This window comes from Coenobita brevimanus, chromosome 27 (genome assembly GCF_032717465.1).
Source record: "Coenobita brevimanus isolate Jiangsu-jjx chromosome 27, ASM3271746v2, whole genome shotgun sequence".
In the NCBI taxonomy this organism is placed as follows: domain Eukaryota; kingdom Metazoa; phylum Arthropoda; class Malacostraca; order Decapoda; family Coenobitidae; genus Coenobita; species Coenobita brevimanus.
Genome location: NC_136980.1, coordinates 21,366,113 through 21,389,148, shown reverse-complemented (window position 1 = coordinate 21,389,148; position 23,036 = coordinate 21,366,113). Strand labels below are relative to the sequence as shown.

At 44.2% G+C, this 23,036-nt stretch overlaps 1 protein-coding gene across 1 annotated transcript in view; it reads right to left on the bottom strand.

Annotated features, from left to right (window-relative positions):
- The window catches only part of LOC145394490 (uncharacterized), a 442,434-nt gene that overhangs the window by 68,148 nt on the left and 351,250 nt on the right, over window positions 1-23,036 (bottom strand). Inside the window, exon 14 of the mRNA XM_080268339.1 lies at window positions 1,796-1,912. Within this exon, the coding sequence (XP_080124465.1) occupies window positions 1,796-1,912 (117 nt within the window). The remainder of the gene's footprint in view (window positions 1-1,795; window positions 1,913-23,036) is intronic.

Genomic DNA, 23,036 nt, shown 5'->3' with positions numbered 1-23,036 from the left:
GTAGGCGGGGGCGCTCTCCATCCACTCACTCGATGTAGTGCTGCTTTGGGTGTCTACCCAGTCCTCTCTTCCATCCTTCCTCTTCTGTCTTTCCTTCGTTCTTTCCTTTTCCGTCTGCCTATGGGTGGCTCTACACTGAGTGACAAACCAAATGGTTTCCTGTACACCAGGAAACCATTTACTACCCTCGGTGGGAACCATATAACCAAACTGTGGCATCTGCCATCTGGTGGTGTAGTGGGTTATTATGGTGCTCCAGTCGGATTGAGCCTGTGTAGGTTTATATCCAATGTTTTTTTTTTTTTTTTTTTTTTTTTTTATGTGTCCGACTCTGGGCAAAGGCTTCAGGGCCTATATCTCGGGGGCAGTAGCCTATCCCAAGGCCCAGTAGTCCTCCTACACCTCCACATGTCACCACTTCGGCGCTAACACCCACCGTCCATATTGAATACATGCTAGGGCTGTCTCATACAGGACTGGTGTATTGGTATTAGCGGGGGTACTTTTATGACATGTCGGCGGGTCATCTGGTAGATCAGGAAAGTCTGCTTCTATGAAATTCAAATCCTTAAACTGTTCCCTGCCCCAGACGGGATTCGAACCTGGGTCCATCAGGTCTGCAGGCCGCCTCTCTACCGATTCAGCCACGGGTGGTTGGTGTTTACTGCTCACGTAATGCCACACAGGGATGAGTGAGGTTGGTCACTCTCATCTTAAATGTCAGGACCAACTTGCCTAGCCCCGGGTTCCTACGCTTCTTGTGGGGCAAGAAAGGATTGGATGATGGATGGATGGATGGATAATAAAACACCAGATGCGTGTCATCTACAATCGCCACAGACTCTTTTCCTCCCCTGTCCTGTTGTCTCGCTCTTCCTCCCGTCTCGTTGCCTCCCTCCCCCTCCCCCTCTCCATATCCTCCTTTCTCCCTTACTCTGGTGGACGAGCGCTGCGCCCTCTATGGGCTATGTTTGGAAACATATACCTGGCAGGGACTGTCAGTGAACTTTACCTCGTGGGTGTACGTACAGTACTTATACTCGCTAATAATTGAATTCCTGCAGTGCACTAGACTCCCTTGTAGTTCCACCCCCCCCCCAAAGAAAAATAATGCTGCATACCCGTAGGTACTGGACTGGGAACTCCTCCAGGTAAGACCCTTCACCATATTCCATTTAACCCATTACTGATGTGAAACTCAATTTATAGTTTCATTCTCCTTGGTTGGACAAATAATCAACTTGTTATTGGCAGTGTCACTTGAATAAACCCTAGTATTAATGATAATTAACCAAGAAAACATGACAATCGATCAAAAGTGTTCATATTGTATTGAAGTCTATGCACACCAAGAGAATGACCGGCCTCATGGTGTCATTATGAGAGAGAGAGAGAGAGAGAGAGAGAGAGAGAGAGAGAGAGAGAGAATGTCAGCAGGCTTTTACTTACGTTGACCATTTTTTCCATCGTACTGCACTAAACACAGCGGCACATCATGCAAATATAACTTTTCCTCTGGCTAGTCTGTGACGCAAAGGACAGGAGAGTGACTCATCAGGCTTGAGAGTGACTCACCAGCCACAAGAGTGACTCACCAGGCAGGAGTGTGACTCACCAGGCAGGAGTGTGACTCACCAGGCAGGAGAGTGACTCACCAGGCAGGAGAGTGACTTACCAGGCAGGAGAGTGACTCACAAGGCAGGAGAGTGACTCACCAGGCAGGAGGGTGACTCATCAGGCAGTAGAGTGACTCATCAGGCAGCAGAGTGACCTACCAGGCAGGAGTGTGACTCACCAGGAAGGAGGGTGAGGGTGTGTTTGGCCGCCTGAAGGTTGATATCAGCGACCACCACTCGGGCGCCCTCCCTGGCCAGCACCTGACAGCATGCACGCCCAATGCCGCTCCCGCCGCCTGAAGCGACAGGCAGTAATAAGTTCACAGTAAACTTTACTCTTTAAATATAAAGCATTACCGATAGTGAGTGCTCTGCTATCTTACTGAACAATTTCCTCAGTCAGTCAGTACCCGGTACTCTCTCTCTCTCTCTCTCTCTCTCTCTCTCTCTGCTTGCTGTACAATGCTGTCAGTCAGTACTCAGTGCTCCTTCTTGAGTCATATAGTTTTCTTTCATTCTACAGTTTTTATATCGGACTGTCATATCACTGCTTTTTTAACTGAGCAGTTACCAAACTCACAAACAGTATTCTAAAGAGACTGTTGAGTTCCAGTGATCGCATCACTGAGTTTTGAAGGTCATTGCTCACATTACCAGTATTAATCACAATGAATTCTATCGATATTTATTTCTGCAATTATACAAACATCCATATATCACTGCTCTGTATACAAGCTTTATGAGACCACCTGATACTGCAGGACCAGACACTAGAAGAACACAGTTTAATCTATCTGTCTATCTATCTATTGCCAGACGCCTCAATCCCGTTTGGGGTGGCCACAAACAAATCACCTCCAAGTCGCCCTGTCCCCCGCCATTTCATTGCCCTGCTCCCAACTCACACCCCCCTCTCTCATATACCTCTCCACCCCATCCCTCCATCTCATCCTCGGCCTCCCCCACCCTCTTCCCCCCTCCACCTCACTCACATACACTCTCTTCGTCAGTCTGTCACCCTCTATCCTCTCCACATGGCCAAACCACCTCAGTGTGTTCCTCAATACGCTTCCTATCACATCCACATCCACACCACAACGCTCCTTTATATCCTCATTCGTCAGCCTGTCTCTCCATGTGACTCCACAGGCTCCTCTTAAATAACTCATTTCCACTGCTCTCACTCTTAACTTGTGTCCTTCCAACAACGTCCAAGCTTCACTTCCGTAATTTAGGGTTGGTATCACCCTACTGTCATGTAGTAACTTTTTCACTTCCATGCTCACTTCCCTGTTATTTATCACTGCTTTCAAAGAACCAGCAACCTTTCTTCCCTGCTGTACCCTATCAAGCACTTCACCCTCCAAACCTCCATCCTTAGTCATTACACTACCCAAGTACTTAAACGTACTCACATTTTCCAATTCCTCACCATCCAACCTCGCTGTACATTCACTGACTTCACCTCTCTCAAAGACCATCACTTTACTCTTCCCTACATTCACCTTTAGATTCCGTTTCTTACACACTCTCCCAAACTCATCCACCAAGCCTTGCAGCTCCCCTTCGTCTTCACTCAACAACACAGTATCATCTGCAAACAACAGTACAGGGAGTTTCCAAACACTATCCTCTCTCACCAGGGCCACTCCAACATCCACTACCCTACCTTGTACCTCTTTTATTACCCCATCCATGTACAGATTGAACAACCATGGAGACATGACACATCCTTGTTTCAACCCAACTTTCAGAGAGAAAAATTCACTTAGTTCACCATCCACACGCAGTGCTGCCATCGCACCATCGTACATACTCTTCACAGCATTCAACAACTTCCCATCTACTCCATATATTCTTAACACTTTCCACAGTCCTTGTCTATCCACCCTGTCATATGCTTTCTCCAAATCCATGAAAGCCGCATACAACTTCTTTCCCTTCTCTATAAACTTTTCCACTAAAGATCTAAGAATGAATATCTGATCTACACAACCTCTTCCCTTCCTAAAGCCTCCCTGTTCTTCTCCAACTAATTTCTCTGTTCTTTCTCTAACTGTCAATAAGTATCCTACCATACACTTTTCCTATTATACTAAGAAGACAAATGCCCCTATGATTACCACACACTTCTTTTTCCCCTTTTCCTTTGTACAAGGGAATAATTATACCTGACTTCCAATCCTCCGGGACTCTACCTTCCTCCCAGGCCAATTTGCACATCTTCCACATCCATTCTACTACTATCTCTCCCCCATGCTTCGGCATTTCACCACACACTCCATCAATTCCTGGGGCTTTCCCCGATTTAACACTCTTCATAGCTTCCACAACTTCTATCCTACTGATTTCTTCCTGTCTTCTCACCTCCCTCCTTCTCCCAGCCACTTATACTTGCATTACTTCCATGCTCTACGTTCAACAAATCCTTAAAGTGTTCTCTCCATCTGCTCACTTTTTCTCCCTTCTCCACTAGTAATCTACCATTTTTATCTTTCACTCCCCTGCTAACTTCACTTCCACCCTGTCACTCTTTTCACTTCTTTCCAGAAAATTTTCTTACAGTCCCTCCACTTTACACTCAAATTCCTTCCAAATTCCTCATCCACTCTCTTCTTACTCTCTCTTACTAGTCTTTTCACCTCTCTCTTTCTTTCTACATATTACTCTCTCTTCCGCCTCTCAACTTCTTCCACGCCCCTATTTCTCATCCATTCATTGTATGCTTTCTTCTTTTGTGCCCCGCCTGTTTCACCTCTTCAGTTCACCACGCTGCTCCTTGCACCCCCTCCGTCTTCTCTTTCTTCCACACACCTCATCACATGCTGCACATATTTCTTCTGTAAATATCCTACACACACCTTCCACGTCTCCCATCTGCTCCAATTCATATTTGTCCAATCGTTCAGTTTAATCCATTCAGTCTAATGATGCATATTTTTTTCCTGCTAGCTTCAAACGAATTTAGTCAAACTGGGGGAGACCTGTTGTATCACGGGATTAAACAGTGCCGTATCTAACCATCACCAATTCATCTATGCTGAATGATATTGCCTGGAGGTAGCAAATATAAAATCAATACTTCATCGGACTGAAGGGATTAGTGGTAATATAAAACCGGTGGGCACACCGACAATCTGTTGACAGAGGGACTGACAGTATGATAGTGTGGTCTTGAGAAATCTTACTGACCAGCATAGTTGTACACTACGACACTGCACGGTTACCATAGACTTAGGCTCCATACAGTCAACAAAGGCGGTATCGTCTCGGCAAATTGTTCATGTACACCCACGCACCAAAGTTTCTGTACCCCCTCCCTCGGTGGAAGGAAGTGGAAGTCAGGTTTAGAGGGAGGGCAAGCGAACGGACAACCGTGAGTGGTGGTTTGGTACTGAGCTACGAAGCGATTGGATTCGAATTGGCTTAGAAACATATCCATGTTATCCACCTGCAAAACATTATGCGTTCGTAACATACATAGCATATAATTATTATAACACAGATGACTACTATGTTATCATGGAGTCTTTTGAAACTGGTTCATCTGTTTCGGATCCTCATCATACAGATAGAGCGCGGAGCCAGTTGTATGTAAGCTACGACTGGTCGTTATCACTGCAGTGGTAATTTTTGTGAATATGTTGTTCCTGGATTGTCTATAGCTATAATATAGACTGATTGTGGATTTAATGCTGATTCCGACAGTAGCTGTCCGGGTGGTTGTAAATGATTATTATTTTAAGTGGACGAAGAAACCACATTGTGACGGGCAACGGAGGGCATTTACCAATAATTAAATATAACCAGCTGAAATTAGAAGTATATTACACAAAATAATATGAGACAACGAAGTTAAACTGTGATATCCTGCTCTGCCTCGTTATCCAGGCCTTAACCGTAGATTCACTTCATACGTGCATTATTTTCCTTCAGCCTCTGTCTCTTTTATTATTCTTATTTCTTGGCGTTCTCTGACTGCTTGTCGTCATATTCCTTGGGGGATCTCTAGTCGTCCGGTCCTATACCTCTACTGTATTACATTATTCGTCACATCACTCCCATGCAAACAACGATAGCACTAGACTGCTGAATCTGCTACCACCATTATTGGCTCTGCCACTACTAACCCCCCATTTCCCACTGACTGTGTTTAATTTCCCTCACAGTAATACTTCTGCTACTCTGTTACTAATCCCCTATAAATCCATAATTATACATATGATTGTCCTTCTGTACGTGTATCTGCTAACCATACTGTCCTTGCCCCACTGTTGACGACTCGTCACTTATCCCCACCTCCCCGAACGCTACCCCAGTTGCACCCCCCCCTCTCTCCCACCCACCATCGACCTTACTCCTCCCCTACTCTGACACCACACTACCCCTCACCTTATCCCTGGGCCACCAGGCCGTTGTCCACCTTTTTAACGGTGAATATACGTGGTATACATTAATGATTATAATTATAATACTAACAGCAACAACGTGGAGGTGTAGTGCTCCTAACATTACATAATAAAAACTACTGACCCAAACGTGCCTATATTATGAAGCTCTGATATATTAACCACAGAACCGATCACAGACCATTTTTATTACCATTAGACCTTCCCTATAGCACTTCACCATGGTAATACAACCCATTGTAGTAATTTGTGGGATCACTACAGCTGTTTAAGAAAAACAACATAGTGCACGACATGCCTACAACCCACTAAAATAAACATGTGACGTTTCACTGACATCCATCAAATAGCCTAGGAGGAGTTAGTGGACAGACAAACGATTGGTCATAAACAGAGGCCGAATGTCTCGCATCGGTATATGACGACCTGACAAAACTGTTACCATTCTGTTTTTGCAGATGTCATCATAATTATAGCAATAATAATAATAATAATAATAATAATAATAATAAAATAAATAAATAATAATAATAATAATAATAAAATAAATAAATAAATAATAATAATAATAATAATAATAATCACATGTTATTAGGCACGATACAGAGGAGGACAAACACTGAAACAGCATGTGTTGACGCAATGCAATATCTGTTTGTCGTGACAGGAGGCTGGGTTGCTGTCAAACATTAATTTAGTATTACTATAACCCCACCATTGCAGCATGTTATGGTACTGTTTGGTTTCACATGTCAAAGATGTGTTCACGTGTTTTATAAGGGAGATTATGGTGTTTGTCATCCTCTGTATCGTGCCTATTAATATGTGATTACTACTACTACTACTACTACTACTACTACTACTATTACTATTATTACTATAACTACGATGACACCCGCTAAGCAGGATTATAACAGTTTTGCCAGGTCGTCACATACCGATGCGAGACATTCGGCCTCTGTTTAAATGCAGTCGTTTGTTTGTCCACTAACTCCTAGGTTATTTGATGGATGTCAGTGAAACGTCAGAGGTGTATTTTAGTGGGTTGTAGGCATGTCGTGCACTATGTTATTTTTCCTAAGCAGCTGCAGTGATCCCACAAATGACTACAATGGGTTGTATTACCATGGTGAAGTGCTATAGGGAAGGTTCATTGGTAATGATAAGAACGGTCTGTGGTCGGTTCTGTCAATAATATATAAGTGCTCCGTTATATAGGCATGCTTGGGTCCGCAGTTTTTACATGTAGTGTTAGAAACACTGCGCATCTATGTTGTTGTTGTTACTATTATGACTATTATTATCGCCCACCTTCAAGAGGCGTAGCGATAATGTTTTTGCCTGCTTGTGTGTGTGTGTGTGTGTGTGTGTGTGTGTGTGTGTGTGTGTGTGTGTGTGTGTGTGTGTTGCCACCATATCTCATGAATGGCTTAAGCTATCAACATGAAACCTTCAGGGTACCATGATATGGTCAAAATCTTGGTCGGGTTCAAAAATGGTCACTCCAGGTCAAGGTCAAGGTCACCAAAATGGCTGCCAAAAATCAACAAGTTTTTTATCGCCTTCCTTTAGCACCATTATATCTGACGAACGGCTGTGAGCTATCAACATGAAACCTTCAGGGTATCAAGATATGGCCTAAATCTTTGACTTGGCCAACAGCATATTCTGGCGGGCGATTAGCATGAGGCTCCCAAATACTTTCTTACATTATTAATGTATAACACGTATATTCACAGTTAAAGGGTGCACAACAGGCCTGGTGGGCCAGGGATGAAGTGAGGGGTAGTGTGGTGTCGGAGTGGGGGAGGAATAGTGTCGATGGCGGCTGGGAGAGAGGGGGTTGCAACTGGGGCAGCGGTGGGGGATAAGTGATGAGCTGTCGATGGTGGGACAGGGGCAATCTGGTTAGCAGATCCACAGACACGAGGACAGTCATATGTAAAATTATACAGATTTATAGCAGATTAGTAGTAGGAGTAGCAGCAGTAGTATTGTGAGGGAAATTAGACACAGTCAGTGGGAAAAGGTGGGTTAGTAGTGGCAGTGCCAATAATGGCACTAACAGATTCACCAGTCTTGTCCTAACGTTGTTTGTGTGGGAGTGATGATGTGACAAATAGTGTCAGGCAGTAGGGGTATAGGACCGGACCACTAGATACCCCCTAAGAAATATGACGGCTCGCAGTAAGAGAATACCCGGAAATAAGAGCAACAGAAGAGGCAGAGACTGGAGGAAAATAATTCACGCATGAGGTGCAGCAACAGTTAAGGCCTGGATAACGAGGTGGAGCAGGATGCTACAGGTTTATCTTCGTTGTATCAAAATATTTTGTATTGTTTGCTTCTAATTTCATTTGGTTATAGTTATTTATAGGTGAATGCTCTCCACGGCCCATCACATTGTGGTTTATCCGTCCAGTCATCCGCACAGCTACTGTGGCCATAGACAATCCAGCAACAACATATTCACAAAAATTATCACTGTAGTCATAATGACCAGTCGCAGCTCATATACAACTGGCTCGGAATTTCATTTGCATGTTGAGGATCCGAAACAAATGGATCGTGTCTGGACGAGTTTCAAAGGACTCCAAGATAACATAGTAATCTATGTAATAATATATGTTGTGTATGTTAGGAATGCATAGTGTTTTGCAGGTGAAGAGCGAGAAAAGGTTTCAAATCCAATTTCACCATTCGCCTCGTAGCTCAGTACCAAACCACCACTCACGGTTGTCAGTTCGTCTGCACTCTCTCTAACCCTGACTTCCACTTCTTTCCATCGACGGGGGAAGAGAAACTTTGGTGCGTTGGTGTACCCTGAGATTTAATGCCATATTCTAAGTGACGTGGCAGGTCTTGTAGCATATCTTCCATAGCGACTGATTTTTTATAATGACAATATACTTTCTCTTGTGTGGTCATTTTAATGTTTTAATATTGACATATTGTATATCAGTAACAAGCAACAGGATACCGAGACAATGTGCGGAATAAATTACTGAAGTCACTGTCACATTCGTCGCAAGACGGGGTTAAGACGGGTCCACGACAGAAAATAGGGCAAAATCATGCGATGGTAGTGAGACTGTCCTACGATATTTGGGTGTCCTGAGCCGAAAAATAGCGTCATAGAGACCTGATGTGGGGTTTGGTCATGACCAAAATCAAAATTTTGTCCTGGTATTTTTTTTGCTTGTGACCATGGCGTTGCATAATCGTACGACTATCCTAGGACGTGTACGATTATCGTATGATTTTAGGGTCTTCTAACACCCTCAACATCGTGCAATAATCGTACTTATGTCGTAGGACAGTCTTATGATTATCGCAGGATTATCGTGAAATATGGGATTATTGCAGGATTATTGCAGGATAATCCTGCGATAATCCTGCGAACATCGCAAGACAAAAATATCCACATGCAACAGTCTCATATCAGTCATAACTTCTGCTCCTTCATTGCCTTGAACATACCCTTGCCAGCTCCACCATCATCATCCTCATCATCTTCGTCATCGTCACCGTCATCATCGTCATCATCTGGGTCGTCTGGCTCCTCCTCATCTGGGGCTGGGGCTTCCTGGGCTTCCTCCACAACCAACTCTGAGGCTACCTCCTGCTCCTCCTCCTCAGCCGGCCTCTTCCTGCCCTTGCCCCTCCCTTTGCCTTTGCCTTTTATGCTACTATTCCACACAGACCACGAATCCGACGAATCGCCACGAATTGATAAATTTTAGAAATCGTGAGGAATCGTGGATTTTTGCAAATTTATGGTCGAAATCTTGACGCTGTACAGTTCAGTTACGAATTTGTTAAGATAGACTTAGGAATATTCGTGGGATTCTGCTTGAATCGGCGGGAACCACACGAATATTGTCAAGAAATAACTACGATTTGCAAGAATCGCTTAAGAATACTTCAGGAATGTTAGGATTTAGTTAAGAATAAGCTACGAATTTGCCGAATGCACCTACGATTCTGGTACGATTATAATTCAAATCGTGACTATTCTTGAAAATTCGTGGAATTTTCCCTCAAGACAGGTATAAAAAGCCCATCACCCCTGCTTGGGCATCAATTCCAAAATGGATTGCCAACGTAGAGCAGCTGTAGTACTGGCCCTGGAACTGGAGTATGAACACCAGCTGGTGATAAATAGAAGACTGGTTCGAAGAAGAAGGAGAAAGGCCCCCAGGTGGTGGGTTAGACCATGGCTGACACCAGCTAGAAGACTAGAGTATGGGCACTACAACAGACTGATGCAGGAGCTGAGGGTGAAAGATGAGAATGCCTTTGCCAACTATGTGAGAATGCCACCCCACCTGTTTGATGAACTACTCAACGGATTGGCCCATTCATCCAGAGGAGGGATACCCACATGAGACCAGCCCTAGATGCCGGAATGAAGCTGGCCATGACCCTGAGACATCTGGCTACAGGAGACCGGTACCATACCCTCCAGTATGACTTCAGATGTGGCTACAGCACAGTGGTATGTAGTGCGCAGGAAGTCTGTCAGGCCATCATACAGGAGCTGAAGGATGAAGTCATGCCACTGCCAAGGACCCAGGAGGACTGGAAGGCCATTGCCCAGCAGTTCCAAGACCGGTGGAATGTTCCTCATGCTCTGGGGGCCTTGGATGGCAAGCACATTGCCCTCAGGAAGCGACACAACTCAGGCAGTGTCTTCTACAATTACAAAGGCTTCTTCTCCGTGGTCTTCCTTGCCCTAGTGGATGCAGATTACAAGTTCATCTGGATAGACACTGGTGGAGAAGGTCATAAATCCGACGGACAGCTGTTTGGTGATTCAGAACTGATGGAGTACATTGAGGACAGCACCATAAACTTTCCTGACAGTGATCCTATTCCCTACGATGACAGAGACACACCCTACTTCATCCTGGGATATGATGCTTTCCCCCTCAGAACTTTCCTCATGAAACCCTATGGCAGGAGGGGTCTGGACAATGAGATGATGGTAGCCAACTACAGAATTTCCAGAGGCAGACGTGTGGTGGAGAATTGTTTCGGAATATTGGCCAACAGATTCAGATGCTTCCTGGGCACCCTGGAACAAGAACCTGAAGTAGTGCGGTTACTGGTGGAGACAGGAGTCCTGCTCCACAACTTACTGAGGATCAGGTTCCTTGCCATTGGAAATGATGAGGTGGACCGGGAGGAAGAGGACCACGTCATCATCCCTGGTGCCTGGAGGGCAGTACAACAGTTGGAGAAGATACCCCAGTCCCAGGCACCCAACAGAGATAATCGTGTGGGCAAAGTGATGAGGGACTATCTTACGCCTATTTTAACAGTGAAGCAGGCTCAGTTCCATGGCAAGAGAGACTAGCAAGAGTGAATGTTATTTGAATGATGACTGTTGACATTTTGATGTTAAGTGATTTTTTTTGCCAATAAAATGGAGAAACTAAAGTGCTTGTATTGGGGAATAAAATGTAAAAAGAAACCAAATAAAAAAAAATGTATTCTACTTTGTTTTTTATTTTTTTATTTTTTTTTATTTTTTATTATTTTGGCTTTTTGTTTTGTTTTTTTATTTTTTTTAATAATTTTTTTTTTCCTTATTTCTTATTTTTTCATTTTTTTTTCCAATGGCAGAGGAGAGATTTGGATTAGCAGTTAGGGGGTACAATGGCCCTGAATGGGCCTAGCTAACGTGGGAATCACCAGAATTATAAAATAAAACTCAAAGACAGAAATACTTATCTAACATGTTTATTACATTCACATCATATCATATTATCTTATCACATATCATACCATATCATAACATATCATATCATATATCATCACATCATATACAAAAACATACAAACAAACAAACATATCACTAACACAGTCTGTCAGTAGCACACAGTCTAAGGGGTGGACAGTGTGTCACGCTGAGTGGTTGTCAACGAGGTCGAGGTCACTGGGACCAGAGTGACTACGAGTGTGGATTCCATGGGGCCCATGTCCCTAAGTATGTCTGACAGGTTGAAGGACACATCCGCCTGGGACAGAGGGGCACTGGAGGACCTCCGGAGCTGCTGGCTCTCTGCAGGAGGCGCTTGAGTGGTGCAGGTTGCTAGATGAGAGGTCCTCTGACGGGCCAGTTCCTGTTGGCTGGGGAACTGGCTGTACCCTGGGAACTGGCTGTTGACCCAGGCTGCATCCTGCGACTGCCACACTGATGATGCCGGATTGATGGGTCTGGACTGCCACTGGGAGGGGTCTGGCTGCCACTGTTGGTACTGTCGGGGAGGTGCTGGTGCTGGAGTCGGTATCACACTTGGACCATGGGCTGGCTGTGAGGAGAAGGTTGCTGCTGCTGCTACTGCTGCTGCTGGTCTTCCTGCAGCTTGCAGATCTGCCTGCTTCTCAGTGTTGTACAGAAGGTCAAACATGGCCTTCTGTACGTCATGGTATATGGCCTGGGGCAGGTTCTGGAAAGCATGCCCAAGGTACTCGGCAAACTTTAACCTCTCTGGGTGGGGGACCTCGGGCACAGCAGGGGCTTGCAATATCTGCAGCAACTTCTCCTGGCGGTCCTTGCAGCTGTGCAGCTCCTCATACAGGGTTTCGGCCTCCCTCGCTCGGCCTCTCCTGCTGCCGTATGCCGTCACATTCGAGCTCACAGTGGAGCGTGTGGTGGAGGGTGTGGTGGTCTCTTGAAGCTGGGGCTCCTCTTCCTGGGACGGCTCCTCAACCTGGCTGGTGATGGCGCCACCCCGGAAGGTTTGCACTGTGCAGCGGGTGACTTGTCCAATGTGGGGCAGCAGGAATTGGAACCTCTCCCAGATCCATTGTTGGCGCTCAGTCATTTCAACAGCTTCCTGGCCACTCTTCTTCCTTCTCAGCTTCCCTATCTGGGTCCTGATGCTCTCAAAGAAGGTGGTTAGTGCCCTGACATCCTTCTTCATCTCCCGGGCCAGGTCTTCCCACGCCTTAATTTTCTTGGCAGCAAAGGTGTGGTCGGTCCTCCTTTTATCATAAATATAATCATTCCTCTCAAGGAAGAGGGCCACCTCCTCCTGTTCATTCTCTATCAGGTTGGATAATACCCTGGCCTTCTTCGACTTTGCCTGGGAACCTGCTGCTTCATCATCAGCATCACCCATAGACTCAGCAGCCACTGACTCTGCTGCTGAGTCTGCCACATCCTCCTCCTGCACTTCTGGAACTGATGCTTCTGCAGGTGGAGTGGTAGGTACTCTGGTAGGGCTCCTGCCTTCTTCTCTGCCTTCTTCTCCCTCTTCCCTGGTTCTCTTGGTAACCTTCCCTCGCCCCTTGCTCTTCCCTCTGGCTGCAGGTCTTGGCATATTGCTTGATTCGTGATCTGTCTCGGTTGAATCATCAAGAACAAATGACCAGAAGCCAATAGTGAATCCATTATATACCCAAGTCGCCCGGATTCGGATCTGATTCGTGATTTGTTCGTGGGAATCGTTGCGAATTCGTACCTGATCCTTACCCTATCGTGAATGCGTAGATAGTTCTTGTTTCGTTGTTGCTTTGGCATGTATTCGTGGCATTCTTGACAGATTCGTAGCCGATTCGTGGTCAAGACACTGCTTCACGATTCCCAGAATGAGTTAAGAATACATAGGAATGCCTACGAATCGATTAGGAATCGGTTACGATACCTAAGAATGCACTACGAATATGTTAAGAATTAACTAATATTTTTTGGATTCGGGAGTTCTGGACCAAAATTTTGAACAGCTCAAAACTTTTGCCCCGAATTCCAGGTGGCTCAAGAACTGCAAGAACTGACTAAGAATAAATATGAATCAGTTACGAACTTCAGGAACTTATTACAATTCAATTAAGAATCCCGGAATTTATCAATTCGTGGCCATTCGTGGAATTCGTAGCCTGTGTGGAATAGTGCTATTAGTAACACTTTATAAAAAAAATCTCAAAATTACTTTCCAAATCTTGGAGAGAAAGGAGCGAGCCTGAGCCTGTCCGTGCCTTTTATACCCTCAGACCGTATTACGAATGACGTAAGATTGTCGTACAATGGTCCTGTGATGCTTGTATGATGGTTGTTATGTCTTGCGCTAATCACACGACGAAAAAACAATCGTATGACAAACGTAGGAGAGCCGCAAGACGATCACAGAATAATCGTATAATATAAAGTGCCAATTTTTTCCCACGACGGACGCACAACATGATTTTCCTTTATGACTGCGGCTAAGATTGTAGCCTACGATACTTCTAGCATCGTAAAAGCCCACCCCACCATCGTGGCCCTAGAATCTCATACGATGAAAAATATCCTGCGACGTATGTGACAGGGGCTTAAGACGTATTAGGATTCTCCCCAGCCACCTCGAATATGACCTTTATATACCAGTCACGTAGGTGGTGGCGACCGTCATTCATTCATTTGCTGCAGTGCTGTCTACTTCTTCCCTGACCTGCTGTCTGTATCTGCCTTCCTATTTTCCCATTTTGCCTATCCTTCCTCTTACATACTATTATTCTTCATTTCACTTCAGCTGGCTCTATACTGAGTGGAAAGCCTGATTGTACTGTCACCTCTGCGATCCAGACTTTTACATGGTCAAAAGGGGCAGAAAACAAGTCACTATTGATGACTGATGTGTGCTGGAACAGTCGGAAACTCAGATTGATGGAGACTCTCTCCCATTAGCGGCCTCTTCGGTTGCGTTTATTAGATTTCAAGTGGCCAAGTTAAGAGTGGTAGCATGCCAAAATGACGGGGCCAGTCTCCAACTAGGTCAACCCAAGCCCAACCTTCGCAGTTTCCCAGAATGCTTCTCAGTTGCAAAATTAACAAATCACTAGGTAAGCTCTACACCACCAGTTCTCAAGGGTTATACAAACAATAAAGTTCGAGTGGGAGGGAATGTGTATTAACAAGACCAAAAAGTAGAAATCTTCCCCAGCTACTTGCTTTACAGATTAAACATGAATCAGTTGGCACGTTGTTCGAAAAATATATCTCTACATAGTCCTAATATCAAAACCACAAAACTTAGCGCCTCTGTCCCAGTCCAATGTGTTTCTTCATAATCGTCCCTCTGAGCACAAATTTCACTGGTTCAGTCCTCTGCCACTCCCGACTTTAATTTCCACACTGGGACCTTGATTCACTGGGACTTCGACCTCCACGCCTGGACTTGGACTCTCAATGGTACTTAGACCTCCACACTTGGACTCTGACTCACTCAGGTACTTCGACCTCCACACTGGGACCCCCTAGAAGTTAATATGTATAATGAATAACTATTCTTCCCAATGCAAGTAATCCCTTCACATGATCAGGAAGGTCTCATAATAAAGAAACATGAGTTACAACACTCGGCATCTCAAGTAATAACAGAATAACACACGACACAACAGACACACTGGTCTGCTCAAAATAATACTTATTGCGGGGATAAAATGGAAGAAAAAGTACTATAACAAATACAGTAAGCATGAATAACTGTAACTCTAATCATGAAAACCACCACTGCATCAATATCATTGTGCCTCACAAAGTAACTATGTGAACATTTACTCACAACATAGCCCTGATAAATACTGAATTGCAAAGTCATTTCAACATATTAATAAATAATTCACAGTTCCTGGGCACCTGATACTTGGCCCACAAAAATCACACATTAATCTGTGGCTCAGACAGAACTAGCTAGCATTCTCGTATTCAGTTACACACTAAATAATAATATAAAGTACAGTACACAAAAATATAAGAAATACCTCACTATCCAGCTCAAAAATGTAGGGGAGGTGAGCGGGAATACAGGACTCGCTTCTCCAAAGGCTAATGGTGTCACTGTTACACTCCCTGAGGAATGACAACACTTGACTCTACCCGAGTCCGTTTCTTTATTTCGTCACTATTATCACTCGTGGGATATCACTATTTGCGGTTCAACATATCAGACAAAATATTATATTAAATTACTTACAGAATTCCTTGGAGGGGGGATAGGAGGATGACGGCAGTACCGACCAGCTGCCATCTATCACGGCCGGTAAGCGAGTGAGACACGCCAAACTGCATGATGCCAAGGGAAGGGGGGGATGACGGCGTACGTAATTTAACATTTTAATTATTACAGACTCGTGGTAAACTCAGTGTGATGTCTTTCCCCTTACAATCGATTACCCCCCCTAAAATAACATTCTCTAGTTACAATAATTACCCAACATCACCTCTCACTTTATACCCTTACATTGAAAAATAATGAAAATTATAGTGCTTTACATCACTTTGCGCACGCGTACATTATGCTGGATCACGTGACCCAAAGGCATATGTTCCCATCTCACTCGAGTGTTATATTATAAAGAGACTTAATACTAGTAAATTACAGTAGGAAAAAAAAAAGTGACAGCAATTAGGTAACAATCTACGTTCTGGCAACGTCCGCCTGGAAACAGCCATGCCTCAGCCACTCTCACTTAACCGAACTTTTGGTCATATAAAATGTACTAGATACAACTCATTATCATTTCCAGGCACTACATCCGCCCACAGTTAGGGAAGACCAAAAGTTCGCGTGACTGGACCTGAACTCCTCAGAAATACCCAGTACCCATACTTAACACACATGGTACGTAAGTTCATCTACTTGACCAGTCTCCCTCAGTACTGCTACTGTGGGGTGTTTCACACGCTCCTTGCTTGTGAAGAGAAACCAATCTGCACGCCTCCAAAACACCAGCCAACATGTCCTATACTGCGACTGTGGGATATTACATAAGCTCCATGCTCGAGAACAGTCGGCGGCTATCATGTCCACAAAAAAAATCCTCTACCACGAGTAAACTTTCTCCTACTACTCACTATATGCAACTGACAACGTATGCCACTCACCAGGCATATTACTCACAAGGAGAATGTCTTGCTACAAGTAAAAACTTTGTGCTGAGTTAAGAGTAACACGAGTCGCTTCACTGTGTTCTGTCCAGAGAGACCGAATGAAACCTACCTACCTCTTCTAACATGCAAGAGCCCCATAGTTCAACTTCTCCAAGCCCTATAGAGAAACTGGAAACTTCCCCTCTCTCTCTGAGCAATCCTATACTGCAGTTTGGGTATTACATACACTCAGCGCTCGAGGTTCTCAAAGCAAGTAGGAAACCTCCAGGTGGAGACCTTCAGGTAGAACTGCCCCTCACATGTACAGTTCCCTAACTCTGGGGAAAAAAAAAATTAAAGTCCTAACTGTGAGATCCCATTATCCCTAACTAAGCCTAACAATCTCACCTAAAGAAAGAAAAGAATCGAGGTAAGGCAAGAACGACAGTCTATACACCGAGATGCACTCGATTTAACAACACGCAGCTTCCACGCCTCATCTCTCCAAAAGCTGGACATACCCTAAACAACTACTCAACCCTATTAATCAACCCAAAATTACAATATCATAGGTACTAGTAGAAAAGATAAATGCACAGGTTCAGTCCGGAGAGACCTGGAAGGGCACCCCCGACTCCATGTTCCCAGCCAGTTAAGGGAAGGACAAGACGTGTTCAGAGAGAAAAAAAATGAGTATATACAATATATACACCATACACCCATCATCTACATGTACTGCAACCTCTCAGGCGGTCTGTGATGGACCTCCAACCTTGATCGGGATGAGTCCGGGTGGGCCTAACATGTCCTCCAACACTCTAATACGCTCAAAACACTCATTAATTGTGGATGGTTCCTATTTCACCTCTACTCCCTCAGGCATTTCAGTTTCAATGTCAATCAGTTTTTCAACACGGGACTCCATCATGAATTATACAAACGTGAGCAACCCCAGGAGGTGAATGCTCAACTACTAAAATGCCCCAACTGCAACTTGAGCAACCCCAGGAGGTGAATGCTCAACTACTAAAATGCCCCAACTGCAACTTGAGCAACCCCAGGAGGTGAATGCTCAGCTGCAACACCAAAATAGTACACAGTACAAATACACCTATCTTATAATTCTACACATAATGCTAAGTACATATACTTTTGAGAACTGGGGGATGAGCTATTATCTTAATTTTAAGTTAAATTACCCTCACATTTATAGGTCATCCCAACGTGTGCCACCACTTGTACTGTCACCTCTGCAATCCAGACTTTTACATGGTCAAAAGGGGCAGAAAACAAGTCACTATTGATGACTGCTGTGTGCTGGAACGGTCGGGAACTCAGATTGATGGAGACTCTCTCCCATTAGTGGCCTCTTCGGTTGCGTTTATTAGATTTCAAGTGGCCAAGTTAAGAGTGGTAGCATGCCAAAATGACGGGGCCAGTCTCCAACTAGGCCAACCCAAGCCCAACTTTCGCAGTTTCCCAGAGTGCTTCTCAGTTGCAAAATTAACAAATCACTAGGTAAGCTCTACACCACCAGTTCTCAAGGGTTATACAAACAATAAAGTTCGAGTGGGAGGGAATGTGTATTAACAAGACCAAAAAGTAGAAATCTTCCCCAGCTACTTGCTTTACAGATTAAACATGAATCAGTTGGCACATTGTTCGAAAAATATATCTCTACATAGTCCTAATATCAAAACCACAAAACTTAGCGCCTCTGTCCCAGTCCAATGTGTTTCTTCATAATTGTCCCTCTGAGCACAAATTTCACTGGTTCAGTCCTCTGCCACTCCCGACCTTAATTTCCACACTGGGACCTTGATTCACTGGGACTTCGACCTCCACGCCTGGACTTGGACTCTCACTGGTACTTAGACCTGAGTGAGTCAGAGTCCAAGGACTCTGACTCACTCAGGTACATGGACCTCCACACTAGGACCAGCTAGAAGTTAATATGTATAATGAATAACTATTCTTCCCAATGCAAGTAATCACTTCACATGATCAGGAAGGTCTCATAATAAAGAAACATGAGTTACAACACTCGGCATCTCAAGTAATAACAGAATAACACATGGCACCACAGACACACTGGTCTGCTCAAAATAATACTTATTGCGGGGATAACATGGAAGAAAAAGTACTATAACAAATACAGTAAGCATGAATAACTGTAACTCTAATCATGAAAACCACCACTGCATCAATATCATTGTGCCTCACAAAGTAACTATGTGAACATTTACTCACAACATAGCCCTAATAAGTACTGAATTGCAAAGTCATTTCAACATATTAATAAATAATTCACAGTTCCTGGGCACCTGATACTCGGAAACAAAAATCACACATTAATCTGAGGCTCAGACAGAACTAGCTAGCATTCTCATATTCAGTTACATAATAAATAATAATATAAAGTACAGTACACAAAAATATAAGAAATACCTCACTATCCAGCTCAAAAATGTAGGGGAGGTGAGCGGGAATACAGGACTCGCTTCTCCAAAGGCTAATGGTGTCACTGTTACACTCCCTGAGGAATGACAACACTTGACTCTACCCGAGTCCGTTTCTTTATTTCGTCACTATTATCACTTGTGGGATATCACTATTTGCGCTTCAAGATATCAGACAAAATATTATATTAAATTACTTACAGAATTCCTTGGAGGGGGGATAGGAGGATGACGACAGTACCGACCAGCTGCCATCTATCACGGCTGGTAAGCGAGTGAGACACGCCAAACTGCGTGATGCCAAGGGAAGGGGGGGATGACGGCGTACGTAATTTAACATTTTAATTATTACAGACTCGTGGTAAACTCAGTGTGATGTCTTTCCCCTTACAATCGATTACCCCCCCTAAAATAACATTCTCTAGTTACAATAATTACCCAACATCACCTCTCAATTTATACCCTTACATCGAAAAATATTGAAAATTATCGTGCTTTACATCACTTTGCGCACGCGTACATTATGCTGGATCACGTGACCCAAAGGCACATGTTCCCATCTCACTTGAGTGTTATATTATAAAGAGACTTAATACTAGTAAATTACAGTAGGAAAAAAAAAAGTGACTTAGCAACTAGGTAACTTAATCTACGTTCTGGCAACGTCCGCATGGAAACAGCCATGCCTCGGCCACTCTCTCTCACTTAACCGAACATTTGGTCATATAAAATGAACTAGATACAACTCATTATCACTTCCGGGCACTTCATGATGGCTTCCTGTAACCCAGGAAACCATTTACAATGCTGTGGAGCCTATTGTGGTGTCCCTGTTAACTGGGTGAAGAGATGCATATGTGCAGTCCATCCACGAACCAAAACTCTACATTTTTCCCTGCGCCTTGCTGTGGTAGGGCAGTTGCTTGCCTGTGGTTGATGGGTCTGTTCAGGCAAAGAGACTGGGGCTACACTGCAGCAACAACAACCAGGCTGGGAGAGTGTGGGGAGAAGAGGTCGGGGGAGGTAATGCTGGAAAGGGTTGGTAACAAGACCAGGGTGGAGTTTTTTGTTCTATTTTTTTTGCGAGGAAGACGAAGCCAAAGGCTGAGCTCGCAAAACAGTTCCTTCCAAGAAAAAAACAAAAACAATACAAAAGAGAGTCAAGTTTAGGATCCATTCATTTCGAGATGCCTGGACACACCGCGTTTGAAAGACTGGAGATCATAGGAAGTGGGAAATACAGACAGAGGGAGACAGTTCCTGAGTTGACCTGTTGCATAAATGAAGGACTGGGAGTAACGGTTAACTCTTGCATTAGAGAGTTGGACAGAAAAGGAATGAGAGCTTGTTGCTAGACAGGTGCTACGTGCTCATCGTAGAGGTGGAGGGATGCAAGCAAGCAGTTCAGAGGAGCACTGACCATTGAAGTAGCGATAGAAAAGAGATAAAGAGGCAACAGTGCGGCGAAGAGACAGAGGTTGAAGGGAGACAGTATGAGGAGGAGAGTTGATGAGATGAATAGCCTTTGACTCCACCCTATTGAGAGGAGCTGTATGTGGGGAGCCTCCCCACACATGAGAGTTGTACTCTAAACAGGGGTGAATAAAACCAGTGTATAAAGTCAGCAACTGTGCAGGGGTAAAGAAGGCACGGAGTCGGCATGCAGTAGGCTGTGATCTTGTGTGAGTCTTCTGTATTATTATGATGACCAGCAACATAACCTGCCTCCTGCCACCCATCCTCCCATCCACTCTCAAAATCCACCATCCACCCTGCCTATTGTCCACCCACCCAGCACCCATCCCATCCATTCACCCACCGCTCCCACCATGCCCAAAACACCCACTCACCTGTCCACCAACAAATCCATACCAGCCATCTATCCACCAACCAACCCATATGCTTACTCAAGGTTCACCAGCAGGATGACATGTAAGTACACACGCACACACACACACACACACACACACACACACACACACACACACAGGTGAGATGGCATCTAGTACAGAATAGGTAATATATACTGGTAGGCTTATTAACTGAAGTATGGTAACTTGGTTGACGAATGTTACCCTTTAAGTGTAAATGCTCATACATCCTTGCTAAACAGTTGCTAAAGGCCCCAGACCTCTGTGGCGGAACCATGGCACCACAAGGTGTTCCAGTATCCCGCATCATGATGCGGTTGTGGGATACAGAAGAGAAATCCTTGCAGATGCAGTTCCATTCTCTGCGAGTACACTGCGGGTGCAGTTGTATTTTCTGCACTGTGGTGAGCGCGGAATATGTAGAGTTAGTATGAATGAAAAAGAGTGCATAATCACACTACAGAAAACTGTAACAAATGTGTGTTGGTGCTGCGTATCACTACAGCATTCACTTAATCTTTACCTATTCCTCTCTTCAGTGGCAGTCACCATGCAGCCTCGCCACACCTGTCAGTGCTCCTGGGATTCCTTCCCCAGAAGCAGGTAGGGTTAACTGTCCAATAGATTCCTACCAAGAATGGTTAAGTTAGCTTAAACTCGCCAGCTAGGAGGGGTTAGCCGTACATTAGATCCTTACTACGAAAATTATTAGGCCGGATGAAACTCACCAGCTGACTCTGGTGATTGGACATATCTCTGGGAATTTAAGCCCAATATCGCACAGAGGCCTCACTTCACAGTCAGTCACACATGTTCACTGGTACCCGCCCCTCTCATAGTAATATCTACCCTCGTGCCATACTGCTTGTTGTAACTTATATTAATATTGAAACTACAGTTCCAGTGCCGAGTGTTTATGTTGTCCTGCATGTTAGAATCAGTAGAACTGTGTTCGTACAGCAGTACGCCAGGGTGCGTGATGGTCTAGATAATTTTCGATTTTAGAAATGGTAGAATATATATTAGTCATTGTACCTTACAATTTAGGGAATCGCAGCATGACAAGGAGAATATCGCATAAGGTCTGTGGGACTGCAGTGTTCCCCAAATAGAGAGATATGAGAGTCCTCTCATCAACAGACAGGCAGCTTGTCCTTGACTATGTGAGATGCCAAATCCATCACCTTTCCCAACAGTCAGAGCCCCTCTGAAGATTAAGCAACACTATGCACCAAATTTCTCACCTCCTCCTAAACGCATCTGCAAGGCTGCTTATGAATTCGATGACTTCCCAGATGATTCTGAGTACACGTCAGTGAATTAAAAGTGTATCAGAATTTTTATATTCAGACGTGTTCCATTCCCATTCTCCAGAACACGAGTTCAAACTCTTGGCACTTCCTGGAACTGCATGTAATATTCTGTGTATGATGGCTATCAGTGCACTTAGTGAAAGAAATTTTAGTCTAACTGGACACGTAGTGTCAGTTAGGACGACAAGCCTCAAGCCATCTTGTGTCGATATTTTATTCATGAATTCAAGCTTAAATGCTAAGGGTAAAGAGAAGTAGGAATGCAAGTCAGGAAAGCTATATCAGCATGGGTTGCGAACTTCCACAAGCATGACAATTTCCTAAATGAAAGCCTAAATAATATTACATAACCACATTGCAATAAACTCACTGCAATCGTTTAGTATTTAAGTTTGTCCTTTGTATGTAATACTCTAATTCAGAAGCATGCATGATGATGTTATGTATACTGTATATGCATGATCTTGATTACTTAAAGTCCAACACTCTAGTATGTGGATATGTGACTGA